The following is a 25918-nucleotide window of genomic DNA, read 5'->3' on the forward strand; positions in this document are numbered from 1 at the left end:
CAATATCTTAAAGGGCACAAAGCTAAGCTAACCTTGGCTTACAAAACACAAAGCTACCATTAGTGGTGCAAAGCTGCAAGCAATCAAACATTATCTTAAAGGGCACAAAACTATGCTAAGCTACATTTTATTCAACCATAGCTAACATAACATAATGCTATCTAAAAGGGCACAAAGCCATGCTAAGCTACTTGTGATTCCACCTTAGCTAACAGGACATAGAGCTAATGGTAAAGATGCTACGCTGCAGGTAATCCAACATTAGCTGACACGGTACAAAGGTACTCTAAGCTAGGGTTGTTAAATTTGAAATTAGTTTCAGGTAGAGAAATTCTTTGATAGTAAATTCCATTTTTATTTATTTTTTTAATTATTTTTTGGTTCTTTTGGAGTCTCGGGTCAACAGACAGTAAAGTGTCTGTGATAACTGCTAGCACCGTTAGCTGATGTTAGCTCTGGGCTCTGATTCTACATTAGCTTTGTATTTTCTTACTTTTCTGGGTGCCAGACAGGCTTTTATGGTTTGTTTACATATTTCTGCACCTCTTAAAGTAATTTTCCTGCCAGAAACTGACGTAAATCTTTGAACAAGTCCGAGTTGTTCCAAGCTAAAATGAAGAAATGTGGAGTGAAACCTGCTCTATTCATTCATCCTTCACTTCCTGCTGCTTCCAGTAACGTCCAGTCTGCCTTGTTTCTCACTCAGGTGTGTGTTGACTGAAACCTTTGTGTGTGTGTGTGTGTGTGTGTGTGTGTGTGTGTGTGTGTGTGTGTGTGTGCGCGCTACTGCTTCAGACTTTATGTTGTGTAAACCCGTAGGTGTAGATTTCATGGGCTCAGGATTTACGTCCTCTTAGCATCTGTTTCCTCAAAAACATCAAGATGTAGCAAAGGACTTTTATTTTAGCTGCATTTTGTGATTTCTTTTGCATAAATAAAGACGTTTCCATCCCATAAATGGTGCAAAAGTAAAGAAATTGGGATAATAATTCAGCAGTATGATAGAGATCTAAAATGACACAAAACAACGACAAAGAGATGCAAAAACTCAGAACTTCAAACAAATATGCAACAGAAGGACAGAGCTTTTATGTTACCTGGATTTTGTGTTTTCTTTCGCAGAAAATAAGACATTTCTACTACTAATTGATGCAGAAAATGACACAAAGCAACCACAAAGTGATGCAAAAATGTCTGTAAATAGACACAAAACAACCAAAAAGACAAGATGACCCAAAAGAGACTCAAAATGATTGGGGAAAAAAATCACAAAAAGATTCAAAACGACCACAAAGACACAAATCAACCACAAATCCAGGGGGAAAAAATACCACAAAGAGATGCAAAATGACCCAAAAGAGACACAAAACAACTCCAAAGACACTAAAAGTGGCAGCAAAGACATACACTGTGACAGCAAAGAGACATAAAATGACCCAAAAGACACACAAAACGATCAAAGAAATACACAAAACAACTGCAAAGAGACAGAAAATTACCATATAGAGGCGCAAAAAATGCTAAAAGATGCAAAACGACTGCAAACAAATGCATGGATAACACAAAAAGACTTTTATTTTTCCTGAATTTTGCATTTTCTTTTAAATAAATAAATACATTTACATAATGAAATGATGCAGAAAAAATAAATGCACCAAAAATCATCTTCTGATGTTCCAACATCTACCAGAACTTAGTCTAAGTTTCAGTCTGAGGTCCTCCTAAACCTGGACGTCCCTCCAGAGCAGTTGTGGAACACTTTCTACTTGTTGAATGGATTTTTTGTGTCGACTTTAATCATTCATGAGTCGTTAACTTTGCGTTTACTCTCCAGATTTGTGTTTATGTCGCTGCCGTGCAACAACATCTCATTATTTTTACACCCAACGCTGATTTATTCCTGGGTGTTTTACTACTTCCTGTTTCTCCTTCGTTGATGCAACCTGGGGTCAGAAGGTAAACAAAGAATTCTGTGTTTCTGCAGGGACCTCAGCATGAATAATCTGACTGTGATGTCTGGCCGAGCTCTGAGCAACCTGCACTTCCTGGAGGAGCTGTGAGTCACACACACACACACACACACACACACACACACACACACACACACACACACACACACACACACACACACACACACACACACACACACACACACACATACCTTCATCATCTTCGTCATCGTCACATTTCCTGGAGATTCACTGGAACCTTAAACAAACTTCATTTAATGATTTACCTGAGGATGTCCTCACAATGTTAGAAATTCACTCAGTCTCACCTGAACTACGACCTGAAGCTCTGGAGCTGATCCGACACAAAGACAGTAATATAAGAGATTTAGTGTCTTTTAGAGGTTGATTTGTGTCTCTGTAGTTGTCTTTTGTAGCAAACTGTCTATAAACAGACACAAAATGACTACAGAGAGGTTAAATTACTACAAAGAGACACAAAACAACTGCAATGAGATGGAAAATGACTGAGAAGAGACACAAAATGACCACAAAATGTTACAAAATGACCACAAAGAGACACCAAATGACCACAAAGGGACAACATGATTACAAAGAGACAGAAAATGATCACAAAGAAGCACTAAACAACCACAAAAAGACGCAAAATGGCCACAAAAAGACACAAAATGATCACAAAAAGACACAAAATGACCACAAGGAGACTCAAAAAATGACAGAGACAGAGAAACGTCCACATTGTGAGCTGCACACTGAGATAATTCTACGTTTGTCTGATGTTGTTGTCATCAGACTGCAGCACTGGGACGATGATAGTGATGATAATGATAATGATGATGATGATGGTGATGATGAACTGAGGCTGTCCTATCAGGCGACCAGCTCACATATCTGTGAGGACCTGATATGTAACTCCATCTGTCCTGGCCTGGCGTCCCGTACGAACGTTAGCTTGAAGCTAAAGCGGACCAAACTGAGAGGAGGGCTGACCTCGGCTAGACCTGAACATGACTCTGGCTGCTGTTCTGCTCTGCTGCCAGCTGTGTGTGTCTGTGTGTGCGTGTGATATTTGTCGCCACGGCGTGAGAAACGTCACCACGGCGATAGGACACCGCAGAGGTGCATGCTGGGTAAACAGGGCCTGGCTGAACTCCCCATGGCCTCTGAAAAACATACAGCTCCCATCACAGACCGGTGTTTGATATGGTGTAGCAGTTACAGGGAGGGCTGGTGTGTGCAGATAATAAGAAACACACAACTGATGACAGGAGATTGATACACAGCTTAGCAGAAAATGTTGCAAAGTGAGTTGTGTTTTTAAGTTTATTAGCAGCAACACCAGAAATCAAAGTAAAACATGAAAGGAAACGAGCTTCGCATCTAGAAATGCAATAATACAAAAATGCTTTGCTGACATCAGTCGCACTTTGACACATAAAGAGACACAAAACGACTGGAAAAGATGCTAAGGTGACTTTGGAGACACAAGACAACCACAACAAGCCCCATAACAGCTGTAAAGACATGCGCAATAATCAGAAAAACACACAAAAAGAAAGATTGTCTGTTGGAAAACGCATAATTACAACCACACTGTTTCCACTGTGAAGCACGGTGGTGGCAGCATTATGATGTGAAGCATGGTGGTGGCAGCATCATGATATGCAGCACGGTGGTGGCAGCATCATGATGTGAAGCATGGTGGTGGCAGCATTATGATGTGAAGCATGGTGGTGGCAGCATTATGATGTGAAGCATGGTGGTGGCAGCATCATGATGTGAAGCATGGTGGTGGCAGCATCATGATGTGAAGCATGGTGGTGGCAGCATTATGATGTGAAGCATGGTGGTGGCAGCATCATGATATGAAGCACGGTGGTGGCAGCATCATGATGTGAAGCACGGTGGTGGCAGCATCATGATGTGAAGCATGGTGGTGGCAGCATCATGATATGAAGCACGGTGGTGGCAGCATCATGATGTGAAGCACGGTGGTGGCAGCATCATGATGTGAAGCATGGTGGTGGCAGCATCATGATGTGAAGCACGGTGGTGGCAGCATCATGATATGAAGCACGGTGGTGGCAGCATCATGATGTGAAGCACGGTGGTGGCAGCATCATGATATGCAGCACGGTGGTGGCAGCATCATGATGTGAAGCACGGTGGTGGCAGCATCATGATGTGAAGCATGGTGGTGGCAGCATCATGATGTGAAGCACGGTGGTGGCAGCATCATGATGTGAAGCATGGTGGTGGCAGCATCATGATGTGAAGCACGGTGGTGGCAGCATCATGATATGAAGCACGGTGGTGGCAGCATCATGATGTGAAGCACGGTGGTGGCAGCATCATGATATGCAGCACGGTGGTGGCAGCATCATGATATGAAGCACGGTGGTGGCAGCATCATGATATGCAGCACGGTGGTGGCAGCATCATGATATGCAGCACGGTGGTGGCAGCATCATGATATGCAGCACGGTGGTGGCAGCATCATGATGTGAAGCATGGTGGTGGCAGCATGATGATGTGACTTTATTTTGTAGAAATGTGTTTTCACTTTGACATGAAAGAATCTTTTTTTCCATAAAAGCTAAATTAAATCGACTGATTAAATATTTTTTATAGTTTTGTATTTGATGAAATGTGAGACGTGTTTTTCTTCATGTCCCCGTTTTTAGATTTAAATGTTTCCATTAAAGTTTTCACAACCACAGCTGCATATAAATCCATAAAACCCACTCAGATATGCAACACATTTAATATGAACTCCTCCAGGTTTATTTTAAAATCTTCTGGACTGAAGCCAGAAATCCCCTCACATATACGACGGTCTCACGTCTGTTGTGTTAATCTTTCCTCTTTCTGTGTGTTTCAGGCGTTTGGCAGGAAACGATCTGTCCTCTATCCCCAGAGGAGCGTTCTCCGGCCTCTACAACCTCAAAGTGCTGTAAGTCCTCTGGTTCTTCTGCACCTTCACATGTAGAACACCTCAGCAAGCATCAGGACCGTGTCTTTAATATACGAGCTGCTGTAAAACGCTCCTGGTGTGAACCCGACATCTGCAGGGTTATTAAATCTGTATCAAAGAACAAAAGCTCGAGGGCTTTGAAGAAATCAAGTTGAAGAGTTCTCAGTACCTGATGCTGGGTTTGTATAGAAAGAAGGAAACAAAAAAAGATGTTAAAAAAAGACATAAAACAGACAAAAACGATGCTAAAAATTAAACAAAAGACACAAAATATCCTAAAATTACACAAAAAGATACAAAACATACAAAACAAATGTTTAAAATGATACAAAAAGACAAAACAGACAAAAACGATGCTAAAAATGACATCCAGAGTTACAGTTTGTTTGTTTGTTTGTTTACAGGATGCTTCAGAACAACCAGCTAAGATCTGTTCCTGCTGAGGCCTTCAACAACCTCCACAACCTGCAGTCGCTGTGAGATTTGTTTCCTCCATTCACATGTGGTTCTGATCCATTTATTAAGTCCTGAAATGTTCTCTGCACCTGAACTCACCACGGCTCAGTGGACTTTATTATTCAGAAACAGTCGACGTGTTTCAGACATGAAGAGCTCAAACCTAACCTTATGCTAACCCTTATCCCAACCTGATGCTATCCTTATGCTAACCTCAACCTAACCTTATGCTAAACTAATGCAGCCTTAACCTAAACTCAACTTTGTGCTAACCTCAGCCTAACCATATTCTAACTCTTACCCCAACATGATGCTAACCTTATGCTAAGCTAATGCTAATCTTAGCCTTTCCTTTAGTTACTATTTCACCTTTGGCCGATTTGTTTCTTTGTCCTGAAAAGGAGATCGAGTGTTCGACGACACAACTTATACACACACAAACACACACACGTCTTTTAGTTTCATTTTACTCTGTAGTGGAACGGAATCTACACACACACACAGACACACACACACACACTTGGTATATTAACGTATGTAGCGTGGACAGTGTGTTCTCTCAGCCTGATTACACAGTAATTACAGTGAAACTGTACCTGTGTGTGTGTTGGTGTGTGTCTGTGTATGATAGTGTGTGTTGGTGTGTGTCTGTTTGTGTTGGTGTGTGCTTCTTTGTGTGTCTGTTGTGTGTCAGTGTGTAGATAAGGTATAAGAATGGAGACGTCTCAGTGTCTCTGCTGGTCTAAGGTCTCTTCTCTCCGCTTATCTGATTGACGATTATGTGAAGTCCCATCCTGGTGCACCCTGTGTGGACGTAAACAGAAGAGCTATTGTTGGAGACAGTTATACAGACAGACAGACAGACAGACAGACAGACAGACAGACAGACAGACAGACAGACAGGTTTCTGGCATTTCAGGACCTGAAGTTGTGAGTTTTCTCTCTGAAGCCAAAATGCCCTGAATCAAAAAAAGAAAGCAGAAAATAAATTAAACTGAAATTCTCCACATCTGAGAGCTTCTATAAAAAGTCTTCTCACCCCTCTGGAAGTTTTAATCTTTTATTGAGCTGCACGGTCAATTTAATTAGATTTTCTGACAAGAATTTACAAAGTGGCTCGTGTCAAAGTGAAGCCAGATTTCTACCAAGTGATGTCGGTTAATTAAAAAGTATAAAAGCAGTGATTGGATCAGGGTCCACCTTCAATCAGGATTTAGAAGAAGAACTTTCAGATGAAGTTCGACCTCATTCTTCTCCAGGTTCCTCAGGGATCCTGAGTGAACAGAACTTCTACCTTATTGTCTTCTGAGGATCTTTGGATTCATCTCTGCATGGAAAACTGATCTTCTCCAGGTTCCTCCAGGATTTCATTTACCCTCTACCTGCTGCTGAGGAACACCATGATGCTGCCACCACCGTGCTTCATCATGATGCTGCCTCCACCATGCTTCGTCATGATGCTGCCACCACCGTGCTTCATCATGATGCTGCCTCCACCGTGCTTCGTCATGATGCTGCCACCACCGTGCTTCATCATGATGCTGCCACCACCGTGCTTCGTCATGATGCTGCCACCACCGTGCTTCATCATGATGCTGCCACCACCGTGCTTCATCATGATGCTGCCACCACCGTGCTTCGTCATGATGCTGCCACCACCGTGCTTCATCATGATGCTGCCACCACCGTGCTTCATCATGATGCTGCCACCACCGTGCTTCATCATGATGCTGCCACCACCGTGCTTCATCATGATGCTGCCACCACCGTGCTTCGTCATGATGCTGCCACCACCGTGCTTCATCATGATGCTGCCACCACCGTGCTTCATCATGATGCTGCCACCACCGTGCTTCATCATGATGCTGCCACCACCGTGCTTCATCATGATGCTGCCTCCACCGTGCTTCACAGTGGGGATGTAACTCTTTGATTACATAGATGCACTTTAACCAAGTGTAACCATTTTTTCCTGTTTCATAGCAGTGAAGAATCAGTTTTATCTGTTTATGGTAGTTTGTTATGCAACATAACTGTTGCAACATAACTAACAGGCAATTTTCTATCGAGGTTCTACAGTTTTGCTGTCTAGTGACAATAACTTTAACATTAACACACTAAAGTGTCAAAAACCCAGATAGTACCGCATAACGATAACGTCAATAAAAGCATGAAAATTTGGCAGAGTTTTTAATTCTCTTCTACATAAACAAAGACGTTTTTGCCACAAATTGATGCAAAAAGCAAACTGTTTTTTCTAGCCAATAATAGAGCTCTTCACCAGTCCTAGAGTATGTTGGCTCTGACTGACTGAGTTTCCCTGAACACACTCGGAGCATCAAGTCTTTGCTCATTAAAATACCTCCGTTTGTCCTGAGAGTCCATTGGGGGGTCGAGTGCTTCTCCAGCTGCCTGCCGATCATTCCTCAGCCTGCGGACACTTGATTTCTAATGTTCCTCTTAAACGGCTTCAAAGTGAAGTGAAGGATCTTGTTTCTCAACAGAGAAACTCCTCAACAGAGGCCCTTCTTCGGAAAGTAGATGTTCTCTGTCCGTTTGCTTGTTTTATTTGTTTTTTTACAAACATTATTTTAATTTGCACTCAAAGCAAAACCCTAATATGACAAACATAGATCAGGGTATCATCTGCATGATAATAATTATTTTTCAAAGCACCTAAATAAGGAACAAGGGATCAAGGATGGAGCCTTGAGGAACTCCTACATTCATTCAATGTAATATTAGGAATTATTAAACAAACATACTAAGGTCATATACAGTATATATTTTTTATGTTTGTTGTTCCTCTGTATTTTAACATGTGGGATTTTGACGATATGGTGCTTTGATATCCAGATTTACGACAATTTGAAGTGTTCATATCTGGGTTTTTGAAACTTTGGTGTGATTATATTAAAGTTATTGTGACTTTTGTACTCTAATAGCTGGGTTTTATGCATTTTTGTGCTTTGATATCTATGTTGTTGACACTACGGTATGGCTATGTCAAAGTAATCGTAACTTTTGTGCTTTAATATTTGCTTTTTTGAGTCTTTTATGCATTGACATCTTTTTTAGTACTTTAGTACTTAAATGCTGAAGCTGTTCTTACTTTTACTCTTTAAAATCTGCATCTTTAATACTTAAGAACAGTTATAATGAAGGTAATTGTACTTTTATGCTTCAATATCCAGATTTACAAGACTTTGCAGCGTTCATATCTGTGTTTTTGACACTTTAGAACATTATTGATGAAGTTCCATGTACGTTTGTTTAATATCCATGGTTTTGACACTTTAGAATGATTATATTGAAGTTATTGTGAATTTTCCACCTAAATCCCTGTGTTTTTTACACTTTATTATGATAATATTAAGGTTGTTGTGACTTTTGTGCTTTGATATCTAGATTAGTTACACTCTGGAGTGCTCATATCTGGGTTTTTGACATTTTAGTACAATAATGATGAAGTTATTTGTACTTTTGTGCTTTAATATCCATGGTTTTGACACCTTAGTATGATTAAGTTATAGTTATTGTGGCTTTAACATCCAGATTTACAAGACTTTTAAGGGTTTCTATGTGAGTTTTGGACACTTTATTACTACAATGATGTATTAATTTGAACTTTTATACTTTAATGTCCGTGTTTAAGACCGTTTTATATGATTATTTTTGAATTATTGTGATTTTTATGATTTAATATCTGTTTTTTTTTTTATTACCACTATTAGTAAAATTAGACTGTGTGTATTTTCTCTCTGCAGACGTCTGGACGCCAACCACATCTCCAGCGTTCCCGTTGGCTGTTTCTCCGGCCTACGTTCGCTCCGTCACCTCTGGTTGGATGATAACTCTCTGACGGAGGTCCCGGTGGAGGCCCTGAGCGAGCTGCCAGCCCTCCAGGCCATGACGCTGGCCCTCAACCACATCGGCCACGTCCCCAACCACGCCTTCAGCAAGCTGGGCCGCCTGGTGGTGCTGTACGTACACTGAAAACTAATCTTTAGTGTCATTTTACAGATAATTCCTTCTAAGCTTTGCTAAAAATCAGCCAATCAACAAAGAAACTGAACGGGTCAGCTTCTGAAGTTGCAAACTGTAACAAAGGATGGACTTTTTGGAAATGGTGCCAAACTTCTTACATTAAAACAAACATAAATATCCTTAAAGTAAGCAGAAATTACATAATTCCCCAGAGTCTGAAGCCCATGTTATCACTGTAATCATGATACAAACTCAATTATTACCTCCAGACATATAAAACTAGAATTTATTTCCCTTCTTATCAGATTCATCTCCAACTCTTTGTGTTTTTTTGCATCATAAATACATTAAATTAAGTCTGTGGCTTCAAATCAAAGGTGAAAACTTCTTTCCTGAGCTGATAATAACTCAACACCTCGGTTTGACTTATCTCCATGACATTAAAACTCATTTGGCTCATCCGTCGGCCGATTTATGGATCCACAAATCAGCTGCAGTGTTTGGACTCATGAAGACAATCAATGTGGTTCTTCTTCTGCTTTCACTGTTTATGTTAAGATGAAAGAAAATAACAAAAAATTCAATATGAGTAGAGATCATCCTCAGGCTTCCTCCTTTCTGTTCTTTTATATCTCAATTTGTGGCATTTCCATCATCAAATTGATCTTTTTTATCTATTTGATTGATTTTTTTTTGTTTGACACCCTTTAATGCTCTGTTTACCATTTTTGTCCTGAAATTTCTAAACATTTTAGTTATTTTTAGGATTGTTATAATTATTTGAGGCCTTTTTCACCTCTAGATGTTAGCTTGTTAGCCCATATGCTAATAAATCGCATGGCTGGCCCCTAAATTAGCTTGTTTTGCCTGTAAATGAGCAACAATCAGTTAGCTAGCGAGTCAGCATGTTGGTTAGTCATTTGATTAGCATGTAAGCTAGCTATTTTAGGCATTTTATTAGTAATAACTAAGGTAACACTATGTTGTTGTTTTTTTACAGTTAATCAGTAGATTAGCATTGTTAGTAGGTTTAACTGTTGATAAGCTATTTGGTTATTAAATAATTTAGCCATTACATTGAAGTTTGGTCTGTTGGTTAACAATAATTTAGCATTGAAGAATTAGCAATACTTGTTTAGATTTTAACTTCACAAGGAAATTAGTTGTTACGCTAGTCTGTGGGTTAGCATTAATTTATTTGTTGACATAGCCGGTTAGCCATGAGGATAGTAGGTTAGCATCAAGTAAGCCCTAAAGGTTAGTACGTTGGTTAGCAGTAAGCTAGCTTGGAAGGTAGTTGGTTAGCATTTAGTTAACTGTCAGGGTCAGTTTGTTGCCCAGCTCTAGGTTATCCTTGTAGGTAGTTGGTTATTTGCAAGTTATCTTTGAATGTTAGGCATTTAGTTAGCAGCTGGTTAGCCAGATTAGTTTCTTGGTTAGCTATTGGATCTACAGGTGAACTAGGTTTTTGGTTAGTCTGTTGGTTAGCAGTATTGTAGCGTTGAAGGTTAGTCGGTTAGTTAGTTTTTGGTTTACCAACATGTTTGCTAGCCAGGCTAGTCAGTTGGTTAGCAATAAGGTAGCTAGGTGCTAAGTCATTGTTTTGCCAGTAAGTCAACATCAATGATTAGTCAAGTAATTAGCATCTACCAGAAGAGAAGAAGTTAACATTTTGGTTAGCAGTAAGTTAGCTTGTTGGTTAGCCATTTTGTTTCCCACCTGCCTGGTTAGTTAGCAGTTAGTTAGCTACCAGTAGGTTGGTCAGTTGTTTTTTTAAAATCAGTTGTTAATCAGCTGCAGGGTTCATAAATGAGTAAATATTAGTCGTTAAGTTACCCAGGAGGGTAAAAACGAGCTAACCTGGTCAGTTAGTTTGTTGTTTTTAACTGATGTAGAATCATTGAAAACATCTGGATTTAACTCATCTCAACTCTTCATTTTTACATTTTCTGGTTGTTTTTGGCCGTGTGTTCGTGTGTGTGTGTGTCTCTGTTGCTAGGCGCTGCGGCTGCATTAATTGTAACCGTGGCAGCGACTGTCCCTGTCCGTCTGTATTAGCCAGCTAATAACATGCAGGCCGGGTGTTTGTGTGCGACGGCATTCAGCGCGGCGGCATTGAAGTCCGCTGTCACTTCCTTTGTCCAATCGGCTCGGAGCTAATTTGCATGAAATTACCAGAAGAAGAAAAAAAAAAGCTCCTCGAGAGGCCTCGGGGCCCCTTTTCAGAGCGACACACACACTCGGCCTTTGTCTGCTTCATTAGTCCATCAGTCTCTCTCTTCTCTCTCTGCAGGCATCTCAACAACAATAGGATCGTTTCCATGGGAACCAGCTGCTTCCACGGACTCCACAGTCTGGAGACGCTGTGAGTTTCTGCTGGTGGAGAGTTGAGTCGGGGTCAGGGCCAAGAGTTTGTGGATGGGAGGCGACTTTATTGCAGGAAATTTCAGGAAAACTTTCTCAGTTTGAAGCCAAAGTCGGATGCGGGGGGTTAGTTAGCCTAGCTTAGCACAAAGACTGGAAATGGAGGGAAACTGTTAGCATGGGTCCATCAAAACAACAAAACAACAACAAATCTGGTTTATATGGGGAAGTAAAGAGGAGTAGAAATGATTGATTCATGTACCTGAACACCTGCAGCTCAGTTTTTAGTGTTAATAATCGGTTTGAATGTTAATTTAAATTCTAAATCATCAATGTTATTAATTTCTTATTGAATCAGAATCAGCTTTAATGGTCAAATACGTAGACGACGTGCAAGGAATTTGGTTTCAGCTGTTGGTGTCACTCGAGGAGTGAGGAAAAGAGAATAATAACATAAATGTAGGTAAAAATAATTAAATAATAAAAATAAAAGAATACATAAATAACTATACAAATATAATAAATAACTAAAATAACTATAGAAAATAAAATAACTGTAGAAAAAATTAATGAATAAATAAAATAACTATATAAAAAGTGATCAATAAATAAAATAATGTGTCTTTTTGTGTCATTTTAAGCATCTTTTTGTCCATTTTATAGGTTTTTGTTTAATTTATTTGGCATCTTTATGTCCATTTTGTATCTTTTTGCTTCATTTTTAAAATCTTTTGTGTGTTTTTTTTTATTCTTAGTATCTTTTATGTCCGCTTTGTGTCCTTTTGTGTCATTTTGGCATCTTTTTTCCATTTTGTTTGATTTTATTTAATTTTTAGCATCTTTTGAATGTTTTTGTGTCATTTTTATCATGTTTCCTGTGCATTGTTTTTGTTTTTTGCATCTTTTTGTCCATTTTATTTAAATTTTAGCATCTTTTTTGTCCATTTTGTGTCTTTTGTTCTTTTTTAGCGTCTTTTTGTTTCATTTTTACCATCTTTTTTTGTCTGTTTCATCTGACAAATTGTGTTATTCTGGTGATTCTTTAACAGAAGCATATATTATAAACCTGCTGATGGGTTTTCGGGACACTTCAACTTCATCCGTACACATAAGTGATGTGTACGGATGAAGTTTCTGCCGTTAAAAGCTTTTTAACGGCAGAAACAAGCGTAGCAAGACCGTTTTTTTTTAGAGAAATGGTCCCAGAAAGCAGCTAAGATCTGTGTATTCTGTGTTTTCCAGGATGCTCGCTGCAGATTAACCTGCATGAACTGTGTGAAATGTGAGGAATGTGTGTGTGGATGGAAGTGTTTCTGTTTTGCCAGTCGACCGGAGAGGCAGGTTTAAACACACAAACACACCGTGGCGCCGTGTGTGGCCCCTATGCTAATCATAATTACTATTCATGCAGCCCGTGTTTGATAATAAACCACAGAAACCTGCAGACAGAAACACAGGACGGAAAGGAAAACAGAAAAAAATGTTAAATTAATACAAACATCTCGGTCCAGACCTGAAAGAAAACACGTCCGGGTTTTTAGGAGGAAAATACTCGAGCTGACGTCATGAATTAGCATCTTCTGGTTCCAGTAAATGACGAAGACGGCGGTCGAGGAGAAAACCACCGATCCAGCTTTCAAAACACCTCGGAGGAGGTTTGTGGGAACCGAAGAACCGAAGAACCTCCAGAGCTGAGCGACACCTGCCACTCAGCGTTTATTAAATCGGGTTTTAGAGGATTCATCCGGTTTATTTCCCTTTAAAACTCAATCAAACGTCCAAAAAAAATAAAGTTTCAGTGCAGCTAAAGTTACATCTGGAGGTAGATGGATTATTTTTTATTCATACCGGATCACAAACACGATGGAAATGGAACTAATTATATTTAAATACCATCTGGAGGATTTTTTTTGCCAATAGTGTTGTGTCGCAAGTCATTTTAGACAATTTTCGAGGCAATTTTTTAGTCGTTTTGGACATTTTTTGTGTTATTTTGGATGATTAACGAGACGTTTTGGTTGACTTTTGAGTAATTTTGGGCTAATTTTGAGTACCTTTGGACAAAACTGAGAAAAAACATTGCTACTGCAAGAATCAAATGAATGTGACATGGTTCAGAAACGTGAAGAGAGGAGCAAGTTGTTGGAGATCCATTCAGCATGGTGAAACATCTGATGATGAACAGAGGCTCAAAGCTGGACCAAAGATCGTCTAAAAGGACTAAACTTTCCGTAAAGACTCAAAAAATCTCATATTGAACATTAGTCACTTTTAGCTAGCATGAGATTCAGAAAAATACTTAAAACTCCGTGTCCATCTTGTGTCTTTTTGTGTCATTTTTAGCATCTTTTTTTGTCCCTTTTGTTTCTTTTTGTGCCATTTTTGTGTCAATCTGGCTGTCATACTACACATGAAATGTTTCTAAGTTCTCTTCTTCTTCTTCATGCTTGTTCTGTGTCCATAGAGGTAAATTACTTTAGATTGCAGTGAAAAATAAATCCAACAGTGAGGAAAAATGAGACAGGAGCAAAAAAAAAAACCCTCAGGCAACACTTACAGAAAGCAAAGAGTTCATAGTGCCTCAAACTATCAATGTTGACGTCGATTAGGTCAGAAAAACCTGATTTTCTTGTTGGTCTTCTGTTTATGTTGCTGCATTTTGTTTAGATTTTTCCACCTAAATCATGTAAACAATTACTTTTTTGAAGATTTAGATTTGCTAAGAACAAAAACAGCTGGACGGAACCAGACTTCCCGTCTATGAGAGGAATGAGCTTCACCTGATCCATCACAAACTCGTCCTGTTGAACCCAATCAGCAGAAAGTGCAGCTGAGATTCTCCCCTCTGAACCCAAAGTCGTCCTCGTCCAATCAGAACCCTCTGAGCTCCATCAGTACCAGCTTAGGGAAGCAGAAACCGGCTATTGTTGTTCCCAATCGTCCTCCGGTGGACTCGCTCACTCCCAACCAGACTGAAGCAATTTCAATTTAATGGTATTTTCACAATGTGGCAGCTTCATTCCACTCGCGGCGTATTTGTGTGTAGCAGCCACCTGCATCCCAGAGAGGGATGTGAGGACCTGATTGAAGCCATGTGTGGACTCGAGGAATGCTCTAGTCTCTGCCGGCGATGAAAGAAAAGGAGGAACGCTTAAATGTTTCTTTAATAAACTTAAAAGACGGAAAAAGGACGAAGCTAAACAGCGAGCTCCAAACGCAAACATTTACATGAAACACTTTCCCAGTCCGAAGCCGACGTTCCCACAGTGTCCTGAAGCATTCCCATCATAAAGACATTCCCAGCGCACAGCTCATATTCCCAGTATGGAGCAGCTGTACCAGTCTGGAGCACAGTATTCCCATAATGGAGGTGAGGGTAGCTTTTCTAGAGCCAAGAACTCCATGTATAGATGCAGACTTCCCAGTCTGGAAGAAACTCTGTTGTCTAGAGCTAAACATTCCACATATAGATGCAATATTCCTACTCCCAAGGTGGCATTCCCTTTTCAACCTTGATAAGATCTAGTATTTCCAATCTAGAAGTGATGTTTCCTGGTCTAGAGCCAAAAATTCCCTTCATAGACCTGCTATTCCCAATCTAAAGGTGAGGTTTCCTGGTCTTAAGCTAAACATTCCATGTATAGACGCGATGTTCCAGATCTAGAGGTGAGACATTCTAGTTTAGGATTGGTAGTTCCAGTCTCAAAGGGTTGTATCACAGACTAGTAGTGATGCTACCTGGTCTAGAATGAAACATTTTCTTCCATAGATGAGGTATTCCCAATCTAGAGACGAAATATTCTGATCTAGAGATAAATATTCCCTCTACAGATTTGGTATTCCCAATCCAGAGGTGACAGATATTGGTCTAGAGATGGTTATTTCTTGTTTAGATCTTCTATTCCCAGTGTAGAGGACTCTTCTAGAGCTTTCATTGGTTTTCTCGGGTCTAGAACTGACATTGCCTGGTTCTAAAGGTAAACATTCCCTGTACATATATGATATTCCTAGATTTGACATTCCCTGGTCTAGAATTAAACATTTCCTCTAAAGATCCAGTTTTCCCAACCAACAGGTGAGTTATGCTAGAGCCCAATATTCCCTGCTTAGATGTGGTACCCCCAGTCTAGAAGTCACATTAACCAGTCTACAACTGAATACCGCCTTCATAGAAAAGGCTTTCCCAATCTAGAAGTGGTATTCCTTGACCTACATGAGAACATTCCTGGTATAGATCTAGTTTTCCCAGGTCTAGAATTTACATTATCTGGTTCCAAAGCTACACATTCCCTGTACGGATGTGATGTTCCCAATCTAGAGGTGGCGCTCGCTGGTCTAGAGCTAAACATTTTTGATTAGACGTGATGTTCTCTGGACTACAACTAAAGATTCCCAGCATAGATCTGGTGGCATTCCCATCTCAAAGTGATATCATCCTTTCTAGAGCTCAACATCGCCTGTTTAGATTCAGTATTCCCAGTTTAGGAGTGACATTCATTGGTCTAGAACTAAACATTTCCTCTAAAGATCCAATATTCTCAATCTACAAGTCAAGAGCTAAGCATCCCCGGTACAGGTCTGGTTTTCCCAGTCCAGAGGAGACATTCCTTGGTCTAGAGCTAAACATTCCTGATTAAATCTGGCATTCCTGCTGTAGAGTCACAGATTAATAATGAAGTCTTTTGTCCTCCTTCAGGGATTTGAACTACAACAGTCTGGTGGAGTTTCCTACAGCGATCCGATCCCTGAGTCACCTCAAGGAGCTGTGAGTCGACTGAAACATTAGCATTAGCTTAGCTTCTTTAAGCTAACAAACATTAGCATGTGCTAGCTGAAGTGAAAAGATGTCGTCTTCCGTTTGTTTCAGTGAAAATTCTTTGTAGAAAAGGGAAGGAAACAAGAAGAAAAGATGTTTGGTAGTAACTTTTTTATGTTTTGGTGTAGCGGTTTCCATAGCAACAACATCCAATCCATCCCAGAACACGCCTTCACCGGGAACCCGTCACTGATCACCATGTAGGTACCAACAAGAAACACAACAAACACAATCATCTGATGCATGTTTGCTTTTATTTTAGGTTTTTATGATGATTTCCATGTTTTGTTTTTGTGTTTTTGTGTCTTTAGAAGTTGTTTTGGGGTTAAAATCTTATTTTTATTCCTTTTGCAGCAGCTATTTTGTACAGTTTGTTTAATATCTTCTATTTAAACATCACAGAACTGTGGTTTGAGGCTTAAATTGAAGAAAATACCTCAAACTTTACACATATATAAACGTAAATTAGTTCATTTGTTCATCTAGTGGAACTACAGAGCATTAAATATGGACTTTTTAAAAAAAAACAGCTTAATTGGTTTAATTACACATTTAATAGCATATGTTTAGCACATTTCTGCAAGTTTTCTTGTCACTACAACAGTTGATGACAACAAAATGTGTTTAAATTGTCAACCAACAAACTGTAGACATCGATCCAGCAGGGGGCGCTGCAGGAAGAAGTTCACATTATATGATTTTTGTGGATAAAAGTCAAACATTTGATCCTGTGAAAAGATTTTAGGCTCTAAAAATGAAGCCATTCAGATTTTTTATTCATAGTTTAGCTTCATGCAAAGTTCAGGAAACAGAAAAAGATCCAAAAACTTGATTTTAATTCAAAATAAACTCATTGTAAATCCTCCTGTGTTGATCCTGAACCCGCTTCTCTTCGTGTTTTCCAGATTTTTCTACGACAATCCGATTCAGTCCGTCGGACGTTCGGCTTTTCAGAATCTACCGGAGCTTCGAACGCTGTGAGAAACGCAAAATTACTCTTTTTGTGGCATTTTTATGTTGTTTTTTATTAATAAGCACAAAAATACCAGTTATTACTCCACTTTACATGAAGCGTCTCAAAAACTGAAACTGACTACGGGTGTGAAAAATGTTTTATCTTTTCGAAAAATCCCCAAATTCACCCAATTTATCAGCCAGAAACTGCAAAAACAGAAAGAATTGTCGGATTTTCTACTTTATGATGGTTCCTAAAGTAATCGTGTGATCTAAGAATTATATTTAGGATTTTCAATGCTCCATAATGCACTAATACTCTTTTGAGTCCCTGTAGGCATCATAATAGAGTCTAATACACATTTAATGTCTTTAAATGCACCATATCACATTCTAATATCCATTTGATGTCCTTGAATGCACCAAAATACAGTCTAACGTACTTTTCAATGCCCCTAAACACACCATAATACAATCTAATACACTTGTGATGTCCCTGAATGCACCATAATATCATTTAATAAACTTTTAATGTCCCTAAAAGCACCATAATAACATTCGTAGCATAAGTGTGTATTTTCCAGTTGATTTATTTAAAAAATTAAGAACTTTTCTGTTTTATTTAAAAGGGTTTTTAGTATGTTTTCGACTGAAATACCACAATTATGAGCACAAGTTTTAATTTGGCATTTTTTAAAAAGTCAAAATCTGGACCTCAGTGTGAAGAAAAATGAAGAAATCAAATCAATTTTATCAAATTAGCTCAACTTAGATGTAATTATATATCAATTAACTCAGAATGTTGCGTTAAGCACAGTGATAATTATTATTAAGTCTCATAATCCATCACAGATCTATTAAATCACTAAAATAAAACCCAAAAACGCAAATTTAAGCCTAAAATTGAGATTTTTCATCAGAAATGACTTAATTTATTTAAAGTTTTGCCCAAAAATAAATGATTTGCACCAGATACTGAAAAAGGAATAAAACCTCCTCAGGACAACATTTAAAGACGTTATTGGTACTCGGTTGAACTGCAGGCAGTGTTTCAGGAATCAGAGGGTTGATTTAAGTAGTTGTGAGAATAAAAGCATGTTTTTTTCACATTTAACCAAATATACGCTGACAGACTCGGTGTTAAATGAAGAATTTTGCTTAAATGTTGCATAAAATCACAAAAGTTTAGTGTTTTTACAGAAAAAAGACGAAGAATTTTAGGTTTTTGAGACATTTTTTGTGACATCTGATGATAGAAAATCAACATGTGCAGCATTTTTGTCACAAATACTGGAAGAAAATGGAACTCTTTATATAAATATTATAAATATGTTTTTAATTCGTTTCTAAACTTGTTTCCTCTCTGCTCTGCTTGCAGTTCTACCAAAACTAGATTTTTTACTCTTATTTACAAATTTTTTGCTACTTCTTTTCTTAAAATGTACCAAATTAAAACAACTGTGCTCGTATGTATGGTAATAGAATCCAAACTACTTTTAAAAATCCCTTTAAAACGCCTTTAAAAATGCGACAGAAGCAGAAAAACCGTCCAGAAATAGTTTCTATGTGAGAGCTTTTATGTAACGCTTTGTTTAGTTCCAGTGGATTTCTGAGCCGATGTTGATCCAGTAATTAGTCTGAGCCTCGTTAAATCTAAATACTGCAAGAATGCCACGTTTTCCTCCGTAAATCTGTGCTTTTTTTCTGTCAGATCTCTGAACGGAGCCGCAGAACTCACCGAGTTTCCAGATCTGACGGGAACCAGGAGTCTGGAGAGTCTGTGAGTTGGATCCTGGAATAAAAACGTCGTAATAAACACCTTCACAGCGTTTGTTTACCAGCCGAGCTCAGCGACTGGAAATTAAAACTCTGCAACATTCCTGCACTGAATCCACATTTATCACTTTACTGCTTTTATTTAATCAAACTTTCCCATAAAAAACACTTTTATTTACAACTAATGACTCCAAGGACAAAACTTTTGTCAGCTTTTGTGTTTATCTTAGACTGCATTTGCTCAATTTTCAACTTTTTCCATACACCTTAAAGGCACCTGAATGCACCATAACACAATCTGAGACACTTTTCATGTTCCTGAATGCGCCATAATACTATCTACTACACTTTTTAATGTCCCTGAACACATCATTTTTCTTTCTAATACACTTTTGATGTCCTTGAATGCACCATAAAGCAATCCGATACAATTTTAATGTCCCTGAACGCACCATAATACAATTTAATAAAGTATTAATGTCCCTGAACGCAGCATAATGTAATCTAAGACACTTTTCATGTCCCTGAATGCACCATAATAGAGTCTAATACACCTCTCGTGTTCCTGAATGCATCGTAATACTATCTAATACACTTTTTAAATGTCCCAGAATGCACCATTATATAATTTAATTTAGTGTTAATGTCCCTGAACACATCATAATGCAATCTAATGCCCGTTTTTATGTTCCTGAACACACCATAAAATGATCAAATACACTTTTCATGTCTCTGGACACACCATTTTACCTTCTAATACAGTTTTGGATGTCCTTGAACGCACTGTATTGCAATCTATTTTTTGATGTCCCTGAACGCACCCCAGTGTATTCAAATGCATCTTAAAAGACAGCTGAATGCACCATAATCCATTCTAATGCACTGTTTAGGTCCCTGAACGCACCATGTAATAAACCTTTGATGTCACTGAACGCATCATAGTTCAGTCTAATGCACCTCAAAGACACCTGAACACAACATCTTATGATCAGTACACTTTTTGATGTCCCTGAATGCACCATAATCCAATCTAATGCACTGTTCAGCATAATGAAGTGATCTGTGCCGTTTTTGTGTTTCAGAACCATCACTGGAGCTCAGATCACTTCTTTACCCGCTTCGGTTTGCGAGCAGCTTCCAAACCTGCAGCTGCTGTGAGTCCAAATACAAACGACATCAATGCTGTGTAAAACAACAACAACAACAACACATAAACACATCTGTAAAATGACTGTAAAACCTCTGGAAGCGATGGAGACGGAAAAATGTGTCAACAAACGGTGGAATACTGTAACATTCATGAGCTGTAAAAACTAAAATAACCGGTCATTTCTGTAAAGTCTGCACATTTTGGCTGATTTCTACACAGTGAAAACGTAATTTTACAGTCCAACAGGGTGAAAGAAAAGAAAGTCTTTGTAAAAACAGTCAACATGTAAAATAATGTGTTTTTTCTGGAATTTCACAAGAAGATCTATAAAATAACAGGTTATATGTAAAATATTTCCTGTCTTAAAATCACAATATGATGAAAATTCCATAATATGAGACAAATTAAAAAACATTTTAATAATTTACATTTTTGATGCAGACAGTATTCACAAGTTGCTTAAATTTCTATTTAATTTCTGTAATTTTACTTTTTAAAAACTTTTTTTTATCATCTATAAAATAGCAAAACAGGAAAAATCTGTAAATATAACAGGAAGTTCTTTTAAATTTTAAGGTTAAATGTTCTTTTTTATTGAAAACTGATGAATATATATATTTTCACTGCATTTTCTCCATTTTATTTAATTAAAAATAGATAATATCTAAACAAGTAGGTTACTGTTTATATTCTGTAATTTATCAGAAGAAAAAAATGTGAAATTGCCATGAACTTTTCTAAAATCCAGAGATGAAAACATAAATTTTCTTCGGTGTTTTTGCTGAGTTCCTGTGATACGTTCAGGCTGTGTGGGACTTCTCAGCGCTGACAGCTCTCTCTCTCTTTGCAGGGATCTCTCCTATAATCAGATCCAGACTCTTCCCAGCTTCACCGGCTGTGAGAGAATCCAGAAGATGTGAGTCTCATCTCCACATTTAATTAAAACTTTATTTAGTTATTTAGTTATTTTCCCGCCTGTAAAATGCAGTTCTGAGTGTGCGGTTTCCATGGCGACCTGTAAAGTGCAGCCAGCTGTGCATTATGGGAATAATTAGCGCCGACATCTATTTCTGACCAATCAGAGGAAAAAAAGAAAAAGAAAACTCACCGTGAAAAAACAGATTTTTGATTAAAATGACATAATGGAAATGTGTGTGTGTGTGTGTGTGTGTGTGTGTGTGTGTGTGTGTGTGTGTGTGTGTGTGTGTGTGTGTGTGTGTGTGTTACAGCGACCTGCATCATAATGAGATCGAGGACATCGAGGAAAACACCTTCACTGGTCTGATGTCACTGCGTTCACTGTAAGAAAACACACAATAATACACACACACACACACACACACACACACACACACACACACACACACACACACACACACACACACACACACACACACACTCTGCAGGTTTCATTTTCCCGAGCAGCGATCCAAAGACGCCCCTCTAAGTGTTTCCAGACTGTGGTCCAGGTGGTCTGCAGGTTGATGGACGGGGAGACGACAGAGTCTGCCCCAAAGTGCCACAAAGTACCACAAACTACGACTAATACTGCAAGTATAGGTATAGATATATATTTTTAAGGAATTTTAACACACTATAATACTCCTTTGATGCACTTGAATGCATCATAATATACCTTTAATGTACCTGAATACATCTTAAGATACATGAGCAATCTATAAAACATCTTTGATTCATTTGAATGCATCATAATACATCAATAATGTGCTTCAGCACATCATAATATGTGTTTAATGTACCGGAACGCACCATAATATACATTTGATGTGTCTGAATACATCATAATATACTTTTATACACTTAAATGTACCATAATGCACCTTTAATGTACCTGAACGCATCATAATACACTTTAAATGCACTTGAAAACAACATTATACACTTTAAATGCACCTGAACGCATCATAATACTCATTAAATGCACCTGAACGCATCATAATACACTTTAAATGCACCTCTACACATCAATGTACACTTTAAATGCATCTGAACACATCATAATATATTTTAAATTAATTTGAATGCAACATAATACACTTTAAATGCACCCGAACGTATCATAATACTCATTAGATGCACCTGAACGCATCATGAGACACTTTAAATGCACTTGAACACATCATAATGCATCCATGAAGAACTTACACATAAAATGTACTTTTTAAAAACTTAAATGCACTGTAATACACTTTAGATGTACTTGAACGCACCATAAAACATGTTTGATGCAACTGAACGCATCATAATATACATTTGATGCCCTAAAATGCAACATAATCCTCAATTTAATGTACCTGAACATATTTGATGTACCTGAACACACCGTAATACATCTACAGTGTACCTGAACGCACCATTATAGACATTTGATGTACCTGGACACACTGTAATACACTTGTTTTACACTAAAACACACCTTAGTACATTTTTAGTGCACCTAAACCCATCTTAATACACTTTCAGTCCACCTAAATGCGCCATAATGTACCTTTTAAAAACTTTAATGTACAAGAATACACTTTTAATGCACATGAACACACCATAAAACATATTTAATTCACCTGCAGTGTACCTGTAGCACACTATAAAATATTTTCAGTGTCCTTGAACACATCATAATATATCTACAATGCACTTAAACATATCATATTATGTCCTCAGTGCACCTGAACGCACCATAATACATCTGTAGTGTACCTGAACGCACCATAATACATTTGGAATGTACCTGAACGCACCATAATTCATCCAGCGGAGTTAAAACTTGTGGTTATATCCGTAGTAAAAGCCAGAGTTGCTCCATGGCGCCCCCCAGAGTTCACGTGAAGCTGATTAAAGCTGAACTTCTGCCTCTGTGGACATTGTGATGAATTTTATGATCGTATTACAGACCTAAGAGCATTACACACACCCGTTCTTTTGTCCTGGATTAGAAACAAAGAGCGGCTGTTACGCCGGGACCCATGGTGCTTTCACTGTAATCCGCACTAACACAACTACAGCCAGGAGATTAAAGTGGAGGTTCAGTTTTTACATGTTCAGATGGGCAGAAGGTAGAATGTAGCACAAGAAACACAGCGTTTTGTTCACTTATTGTCTTATTTACGCCTTTATTTTATTTGATTGGAATAACTGGTTGGAAGCTTTTTTTTGTAATTTCATTGACAGATTTTTTAACTTAACGCTTCATGCTGACTGATCATAGATTCTGTTTGTGTGTTGCAGTGATTTATCCTGGAACAGGCTGTCATCAGTGAAACCAAACTCCTTCTCTGCTCTTCCTGCTTTAAACAAACTGTGAGTTTTTTTTACTTTAGTCAGAATAAAGACTGTTTGTGGTTTTAGTTTTAATAAAGAAGCTGCTCAACGACTGACTGGAGCTGAAACATTTATCATAAAAAATGTTTAATTTCAGTCGATTTCGATAATTATTTAACATTTTTACTGATGTTTAATGTGTCTGAATATGTCATAATACACGTTTGATGCACCTGAACACAACATATTACATATTTAAGATGACTAAAGACACTATAACATACTTTTCATGTACTGAACTCTCCATTAATACACATTTGATGCAACTAAAGACACCATAATACACATGAAATGCGCCTGAACACATCATAACACACGTTTAATACACCTGAACGCATCATATCACACAGTTGTTGTGCCTGAACACGCCATAATACACCCTGAATGCACCTGAGCTCAACATGATGCATTTTTAAGGTACCTGAAGACGTCATAAAATACATCTAATGCACTTGAATGCACCATAATACATGTTTGATGTTTGATGCACCTGAATGCACCATTATACATGTTTGATGCACCTGAATGCACCATAATGCACATTAGATGCACCTGAACATGCCATGCTACATTTTTAATGTACCTTAACACAAAGTGATACATTTTTAGGGTACCTAAAGACATCATAATAAACATGTGATGCATTTGAATGCACCATACTATACTTTTAGTGCACTTAAACACACCATTGTACACTCTGATGTACCTGAACACACCATAATACATTTTTCGGGTACCTAAAGACACAATAGTTTCAAGGTTTCAAAATTTCGTTGCAGAAATGCAATGACAATAAATATCCTCAAATCATTGAAAAAAATACAAAAATACACATCTAATGCCCTTGAATGCATCATATTAAACATTTTATGCCCCTGAACGCACCATAATACATATTTAGGGTACCTAAAACCACCATAATACATGTTTGATGCCCCTGAATGCACCATTATTCATGTTTTTGTACCTGAACGCACCATAATGCACCTTGAATGCTTGTTCATTTACCTCCCCTTGTTCTCTCTGCAGCGACCTGTCGTCCAATCAGCTGTCGTCTCTGCCACTGATTGGTCTACAGAGTCTGACTCACCTGCGATTGGCCGGAAACGATCGGCTGATGGAGCTGATTCCTCGGGAGGAGCTGCCCAGAGTCAGGTAGTAAATTAGAATGTCTTCGTACTGTTGGTTTTATTTTAGTTTTTCTAACGTTGTGCTTGTGTTCCAGGGTGATGGAGCTTCCTTACGCCTTCCAGTGCTGCGCCTTCGTCTCCTGCGAGAGAAGAAGTTCATCCTGGGAACGAGACGACGCCGAATCAGCGGGAAGAGACGACTTCAGTCAAGGTTCTATCTCACAAAAAAACATGTTTACTACACTAAAAAGAAGCTTATGGAGGTTTTCTTCACTGAACTTTGACATGAAAACACGAAGCTGTAAGAAAAATCTTCTAAATACACCATAATACACATTTAATGTACCTGAACGCACCATAATACACATTTAATGTACCTGAACGCACCATAATACATCTTTAATGTAACTGAATGCACCACAATGTGTCTGTAATGTACTTGAATGCACCACAATACGTCTATAATGTACCTGAACGCACCATAATATGTCTGTAATGCACTTGAATGCACCGTAATGAGTCTATAATGTGCCTGAACACACCATAACACACATTTAATGTACCTAAACGCATCATAATACACATTTAATGTACCTGAACGCACCATAATAATTTATTTATTTGTATAGCACTTTTCATGGAGAACAACACAAAGTGTTTCACAAGAATTAAAAACAAAGAAGACAATAAATAAATACAAAAAGAAAAAAAAACACTCATACAACATGACATCATCAGGACATGGCGAGGCACTGAGGCTAGAAGGAAGACACTACCTTGAAGAGGTAATACACACTTAATGTACCTGAACACACCTTTTCTATCCTCTTTTTATCCTCTTTTCTATCCTATTTCTATCCTTTGGCTCTCGTGGAGGGAGCCAAATTTAAGATTTCGAGCACACTTATAAACATTTTCAGCCTGAAATAGCTGAAAATTTCAATTTCCATTTGAGCCTCTTGGTTTCCTCTCTTATAAAGACGGATGAACCATCTGCAGGAA

General features: G+C 38.3%; 1 protein-coding gene across 1 annotated transcript in view; it reads left to right on the plus strand.

Moving 5' to 3' along the window:
- The window catches only part of LOC110955813 (leucine-rich repeat-containing G-protein coupled receptor 5-like), a 42036-nt gene that overhangs the window by 7909 nt on the left and 8209 nt on the right, over window positions 1-25918 (plus strand). The window contains exons 2-16 of the mRNA XM_022200947.2: window positions 1985-2056; window positions 4852-4923; window positions 5349-5420; window positions 9168-9383; window positions 11681-11752; window positions 16448-16516; window positions 16696-16767; window positions 17473-17544; window positions 19233-19301; window positions 20380-20451; window positions 21298-21363; window positions 21677-21748; window positions 23694-23765; window positions 24816-24941; window positions 25012-25127. Coding sequence (XP_022056639.2) covers window positions 1985-2056; window positions 4852-4923; window positions 5349-5420; window positions 9168-9383; window positions 11681-11752; window positions 16448-16516; window positions 16696-16767; window positions 17473-17544; window positions 19233-19301; window positions 20380-20451; window positions 21298-21363; window positions 21677-21748; window positions 23694-23765; window positions 24816-24941; window positions 25012-25127 — 1310 coding nt within the window. The remainder of the gene's footprint in view (window positions 1-1984; window positions 2057-4851; window positions 4924-5348; window positions 5421-9167; window positions 9384-11680; window positions 11753-16447; window positions 16517-16695; window positions 16768-17472; window positions 17545-19232; window positions 19302-20379; window positions 20452-21297; window positions 21364-21676; window positions 21749-23693; window positions 23766-24815; window positions 24942-25011; window positions 25128-25918) is intronic.

Source organism: Acanthochromis polyacanthus, chromosome 1 (genome assembly GCF_021347895.1).
Source record: "Acanthochromis polyacanthus isolate Apoly-LR-REF ecotype Palm Island chromosome 1, KAUST_Apoly_ChrSc, whole genome shotgun sequence".
NCBI classification, from domain to species: domain Eukaryota; kingdom Metazoa; phylum Chordata; class Actinopteri; family Pomacentridae; genus Acanthochromis; species Acanthochromis polyacanthus.